General features: G+C 37.5%; 1 protein-coding gene across 1 annotated transcript; it reads left to right on the forward strand.

The window, feature by feature from the left end:
* LOC109841265 (transmembrane 9 superfamily member 8-like) lies at positions 318-6997 on the forward strand. Its single transcript, XM_020410177.1, has 7 exons — positions 318-552; positions 3796-3960; positions 4062-4171; positions 4278-4386; positions 4503-4615; positions 4708-4861; positions 5469-6997. Exons 1-7 carry the CDS (start codon positions 436-438, stop codon positions 6624-6626), a joined length of 1926 nt encoding a protein of 641 aa, XP_020265766.1. The 5' UTR covers positions 318-435; the 3' UTR covers positions 6627-6997.

The following is a 7272-nucleotide window of genomic DNA, read 5'->3' on the forward strand; positions in this document are numbered from 1 at the left end:
AAGAAGGAGTATTGGCAAAACGGTAAATAACTAGAAGTGCGAGGGTACTATGTAATTCCCTTCCACTATCCATTACTTGCTTCGTGGCACCGCAAAGTGAGACGCGCGAGCATCGACGGCGACGCACGAGCTTCTCAACCGCGCGCACCTCGAAAAGATCAAACTCGAAACTAAATTCTCCGCACAAAAAACCTCTATGCGACCCAAAAGAGACGCCGACACGTGTCCAAACTAATCGCTGCGCAGGAAAATTTCGTGCAGAAGCTCGTATAGGATTCAAGGGAGCGATGCAAAGCAAATGAAATTTTCGGAAATTTTAATGGGAAAAGAGATTCGAGAGAGCGACTTCGAGTAATTAAAGAGGGAGGGAGCTGCTCAGATCTCAAACCTCTCCCTGTAACCCTAGTTTTCCTTCGTTGACTTCTTTGTCTTCGAATGGAGATCTCTCGATCTCTGGCGATCTCCTCATGGATCGCCATGGCGATCGTGCTCTCCATCGCGCCAGCTGGCTGCTTCTATCTCCCCGGCGTCGCTCCCGCCGACTTTCAGAAGGTCAGGCTCCCAGTCTCCCTCTCTCTCTCTCTCATCGCTTCCATGATATTATGTTAGTTTTAGATGATTTAGAGTTCTTGGATTTGATGCGGGTTTGGGATTTTTGGTTGATTCTGGGGATTTTCTCGATATGTGTTTAGGAACGCAGAAATTTTTGGGTGATAGAAGAGGTATTGGAGTAAAGATGGTATCTTTAGGTTTTTGCTTTGGTCGGAATCCTGTTTGATTAGGTTTAATGGATGGTTATGAACTGATTTGAGTTTGTTTTATTATCCATTCGACTAAGTTAAAACAATTTCGTACATACCATGTTTTGCATTCTTTTAATTTGGGTTCTTTACTTCTTTCAGCCTGAATTTGGTTAGATGTAAGGCTATCATAGTTTATGACATGTGTGTGCCTGTATGAAACAGTACATGATTTAGAGCGCTGGTTAAGCATTAGAATGATATTTATTAAGCTTAGTTACCTTCGTAGCATGTGCTTGTATCAATTAGGTTAGTTAATCTTATCTTCTGATGGGGGCATTTCTTTCATGGGCTGATGCATACACTTCGATTCACAATGTGTATTACTTTTATTTTTTGGGAGAAGTTATCATTGTATCTACTGCTATACAGAGAACATTATACATATCCACGTCTTCCTAGGTTACCCGGACACTTCATCTACGCTGTTGTATCCGTGTCTGTGTCCCGTGTTCGACATTCCTTGGACGCTTCTTGAATGTATACATACATTTATCCATGTGTGTACTCAATTATATAACACACTTTAATTCAAAAAAAGCGTGATACACTTCTCGAACATATATTGCAAACTTCACCTCAAATTTATGCAACTCATTAAACCCGGGAGAGGTTCGTTTTAGCACATACCTAGTTCATAAGTATGATTTTAAAGGGTTGCGTGGGTATCTAGTTCAAAAACAAGCAGACTTTTAATTTATAATCTACTCGATTAAAGAAAGATAAACATGATATAAGGGTTTTAGTTTTCATAACATGTGAATGAAAAACAGTATTGACCTCATATAGATTATTAATTTTAATGTGTTTGTATGTAGCCATGTCCCCGTGTCCTAACTTTTACAATTTTGTTGTGTTTCATGCATTTATCCGTCTGTATCTGCACCCGTATCCGTGCAACATGGACATGTTTACATAGAACTTGCTGAGTTTGTTCTACAACTTTTCGTGGTCCAGAAATTCTATATTAGTTTGTTCTAGAAATGTCATGGTTTAAAAAAGAGAGGAAAACTGTCATGTATGAGATGTAGGTATTTGCCACTTAACGTTGTTGTGCCTGATGGAGGCTTTTTTTTTTGTGATGAACACAATGAGTGAGAACATTTCCAAACTTCAGGATGCTTTGTAGTCCAAGTAATGAATCTTGGCTATTTACTGTCTCCCTGAATAAGCATGTCCATGTCGTAAAAGTTCCTGTCATAAAAGCTCCTGTAGGTACTGCAAGAACATAAAATGATTTACTGAGGAAACTGAAGCCAAATAGATGATAATCCCTAGAAAGAAAGATGATCAATTGAGCTAAAACTTTAATTTCTCTATCCTAATTTGATTTCTTTATCTTCATCTCCCTCCCCGATCCATGAATGATACACATATTTTTTTTAATTCCAAATTAATGACAAAATTTACTGTCATTTGTCGACAAAATTTATTGTCATTTCTCATTTATCTCGTGAAAATCAAAGTGGGCACAAACGCTTCGTATTTGTTACCTGACATATAATCTGTCTTAAAATAGGTAAATATTTCTTTCCATTATGAGTAGTGATTGTATCTAGTCATTTTGGATAAGTCATAGTTTTCTAGGAGAGACATACACTTGGCACCATATTGACATGTTCAAGTAACACTGTTGTTTGTACCACTTTTAACTCCTCCAGCTCCTTTTGTCTGAGCCGCTGAGTTGGGAACAGAAGAAGGGAACTGAACTACGGCAGTTCATATTTTGTGTTAGATTTGGTTGTGCAGTCCCTTCCTGACGAGAAAAGGATAAAAGTGAGAAGCAAGTTGATGAAGAAAAATGCTTAAACTACAAAACAATTTTGTCAATTTATGTTTGTTACTTAGTTCATATATTACAAATTACAAACCTCATAGAGCATATTGAGTTACTACCCCTAAAAGACAAGCTTATCAACTAGTACCATCTTAATTCTGTGCATGGCAAATAATTTTCGTAATTTATTGTGCAGTGTAGTGTTCTATAAGAAGAAAGTATAATCTTGTGCTTATGTCATTCAGAGTTATCTATAGTAGTAGCTAAATTATCTAATTATGAGAGGTGTTTGAATAGGCACTAGCTCTATATACCTAGGATGTAGTGATCGGATACAGGTTTTACAATATTCATACCTAGATTCATTTGTCGAACCTTGATACAATAAATATTTTTAGAAAATCTAGCATCCATATGAATTGGATATGGATATTTTCCATATCTACCACAAGCGATGTGTACATTGACTTGATTGATGAAAAAAATTTATCAAAATAAATACAGAAGTAAATAATTTTGAGAAAGCAAATCTGACAAGGCCCTAAGAAAACTCAGTGAATCCAAATTATATTATAGATTTTGGTTAGTTGTGGGCAGGGTAATATATGCTTAAATAGTGAGGGTAAGATAATTGATTTTAATGACCTAAGGTCAATGGGTTACAGGTCTGTTAGTAAATTAACACAATTGCTGAAGATAATGTAAGTGTTGTCATATCATTGATTAAAGGTTAATTGGTATATTCACAGAATTGCTCAAGATTATGCAAATGTACTTTTTTGGTTGCTTAGCCATTACCTGATAGTATAAAAAAGTGAAATTCTTCTGTATTTCTTATTTAACAGTTTATTCTTGCATTAGGTTTCAAGCTGTTCTGTATCATAAATAATTGTTTATTCTTGTATTAATTTTCAAGTTTTTATGTCTCATTGTTTATATGCTTGGCTGAACATCTGATGATCCTTATACTGCATCCTTAGTTTTCAACATACGCATGAACGAGTGTAAATCAACTATTAAGCTTTGGATCAGCTAAGTTGATTTATGTGGAGTCATTGAAAGTATCTTGTCATATTTCGCGCTCTATGGAGTGCTTTAGACATGTCATTAATTATATCAATCCTGAAATATCGCTTCTGTAATGCGTTGTCGTACACTTTAAATTGGTCATTTTGTTTAACAGTTTCTAGTACTGAGATATACAAGTTTTGGCTGCAGAAAGATCCACTAATGGTGAAAGTGAACAAACTAACTTCTATAAAGACTCAGCTTCCATATTCTTATTATTCACTTCCGTACTGTAAGCCAACAACTATAATTGACAGCGCCGAGAATCTTGGAGAAGTCCTTCGTGGGGATCGCATTGAAAACTCTCCCTATGTGGTTAGATACCATCTTATTGACATTTCACATATTTATGCAGCTGTTTTGTTTTATCTAGCTGAATTATGTACTCTAATTCTATCAGTATCTATTGTGTTCAGTTTGAAATGAGAGAGCCCGAGATGTGCCACATTGTCTGCAAGATAACTCTCAATGAAAAAGAAGTGAAGGATCTAAAGGAAAAGATAGAGGATGAGTACCGGGTTAATATGTAAGACAACTTATCTAAATAAACACAGCCTTTTGCTATGAATCTTTACATGGTCATTATAAGTGCCACTATCCTTACGCAAATGCACCAACTTGACAATTGACAGGATCCTTGACAATCTTCCCCTAGTTGTTCCCATTAAAAGACTGGATCAGGAGTCTTCTACATTCTATCAGCATGGCTTTTATGTTGGCGCCAAAGACCAATATTCTGAAGTAATTACATATTGAAACCTAAAAATTGGTGCAATACGCATTTCAAAAACTAATGACTGGTTGTAGTAAAACTTATCAATCTTTTTTTCTTTTTCTTTTTCTTTTTCTTTTTGCAGAGCAAGGATGCTAAATATTTTATCAACAATCACCTCTCCTTTCTCGTCAAGTATCACAAGGATGTGGAAATGGACCTTGCAAGGATAGTTGGATTTGAGGTCAAACCATTCAGGTTCTTTTCTTACTAGAAAAAAAAAATCTGTGAGGATTCGTTGTTAACCTTGTCTTCTTTTGATAACTCTCCCTCGCTCATTAACATTGTAGTGTTAAGCATGATTATGAAGGTGAGTGGATGGAAGGCAGAACTCGACTGACCACCTGTGACCCTCATGCAAAACAGACCGTTTTGAGCTCTGATTCTCCGCAGGAGGTTGAAGATAAGAAGGATATTATATTCACATATGACATTGAGTTTCAGGTATGACAACTAGCGATAGGTAGCTTGATGACCACATTTATGTACAAGCACGGCTACCAGTATGTTACATTTTCACTCTCCATATTACCTGCTACCTTGTTGCATGGTTTATATATAGCTTTATGAAGTTACATTTCTAACCATTTGAAAAGTTTACAGGGTTTCCCTATGACCCAACCAAATCTATTATGAAAAACCCGGCATATTCAATAGAGACAATTTATCAACTGGTGGATAATCAATGGCTTATTCCCTTTTTTCCATCTGATTTCAGCCAGGAGATAATTGAGAAAAGATTTTTTACCTTCCATTCTTATGCTTTTATTTCAGCCCTAGTGAAATGGAGAGAGAAAGTTCACTTTCCCAAAAGAAATGGTAGGGGAAGAGTGTGGTTTAGTTGACTGTGGTTCAGTTGTCCGATAAGAATCTACAAGATGGACCATATTTGGAGCGTGTAAAATTTGCAGAAACAAGTAGTATATTTTCTTAATTTTGTCAAAATTTGAAATATTCAGATCTCAAGGTGGATATTAAAACCTAAAAACTTGACACCAAGTTCTGATACTGTCGGACGTTAACTTTTTATTTTTTACCCTTTCCTTTACAGGAGAGTGATGTGAAATGGGCATCCAGGTGGGACACTTACCTGCTAATGAATGATGACCAAATCCATTGGTTCTCCATTGTCAACTCGGTGATGATTGTCCTCTTTCTCTCCGGCATGGTGGCCATGATCATGTTGCGAACCCTATACCGTGATATTTCCAAGTACAACCAGCTCGAAACCCAAGAAGAAGCTCAAGAAGAAACTGGGTGGAAACTAGTTCATGGTGATGTGTTCAGGCCTCCAGCCAACTCTGATCTCCTCTGTGTCTATGTTGGCACTGGTGTCCAATTCTTTGGTATGCTACTCGTTACCATGGTGTTTGCTGTTCTTGGCTTTCTCTCCCCATCAAATCGAGGAGGATTAATGACAGCCATGCTTCTCCTCTGGGTCTTTATGGGTATCTTTGCTGGATATTCATCTTCAAGGCTTTACAAGATGTTCAAAGGTTCAGAGTGGAAGAAAATCACTCTAAGAACCGCATTCGTATTCCCTGCCACCGTCTTTGTCATCTTCTTCGTGTTGAATGCCCTTATTTGGCGGCAGAAATCCTCTGGTGCCGTCCCTTTCACCACAATGTTTGCTCTAGTCTTGCTTTGGTTCTGTATCTCTGTTCCTTTAGTCTTTGTAGGAAGCTATATTGGGTTCAAGAAGCCAGCCCTGGAGGACCCGGTTAAAACCAACAAGATCCCTAGGCAAATCCCAGAACAGGCTTGGTACATGAATCCTATTTTTTCGATACTCATCGGAGGAATCCTTCCGTTTGGAGCGGTGTTCATCGAGCTCTTCTTCATCCTAACTTCAATTTGGCTTAACCAGTTCTACTACATATTTGGTTTCCTCTTCTTGGTCTTTATTATTCTCATTGTCACCTGTGCTGAGATCACGATCGTTCTGTGCTACTTCCAGCTTTGCAGTGAAGATTACTTGTGGTGGTGGAGATCTTACATGACCTCTGGCTCTTCTGCACTGTATCTCTTCCTCTATGCAACATTCTACTTCTTCACTAAACTAGAGATCACTAAGCCAGTGTCGGGGATTTTGTACTTCGGCTACATGTTCATTGCTTCTTATGCTTTCTTCGTGCTTACGGGAACTATTGGCTTCTATGCTTGCTTCTGGTTCACGAGGCTTATCTATTCATCTGTGAAGATCGATTAAATACACATTTCCTCACTGGGGGCTATACCTACATTGAAACATCGTCGTCAACAGGTACTTTAGTCTAACTTCCAACATTCTTGGCGTCTGGCTTCAGTTTTGAGTTTCAGTGGTCATCTCATTTGATATATGATTCTATTTACATTATTCGTTCGGGTCAGCGAGTAGCTTTCCTTTTTTTAGTTTTGTTAAAGACTTTTTAATGTTTCTAGTAATGTTCCACAGCATGTCTCAACAATTAAGCATTCTTTCTTTTTACTTATTTTTCCTCTGGTCCCTTCAACCGTGTTTATTGCCATCTTGTTGTATATCTGAACAATGAATTTAATTGTTTCATTCAGTTGAAAGAAACATGTCACGGTTTACTGTTATCTAGCATCTTGAGTTTGTGACGGCAGTGAGAAATTGTATCTGAGAGTTAATTGATGTGCGACCTATGATTTGCCAGTTCTCTCATTGTTTGTTCCTTCCCATGCAACGTTTGACGATGAAGAATCACAGTTTTTATGCTTGCAGTTGCAGTGAAATAGCACAAATAATTTATCTCCTTTTGCATGGAAAGCAAAAAGGGAAAACAAAATCTCCTTTTTAGGCGTCTCAATTTGCTGCAGGAAGGTATCGTGTTGGGTAAATCTCAATTTGATCT

The sequence above is a fragment of the Asparagus officinalis genome, chromosome 5 (genome assembly GCF_001876935.1).
Source record: "Asparagus officinalis chromosome 5, Aspof.V1, whole genome shotgun sequence".
NCBI lineage: Eukaryota > Viridiplantae > Streptophyta > Magnoliopsida > Asparagales > Asparagaceae > Asparagus > Asparagus officinalis.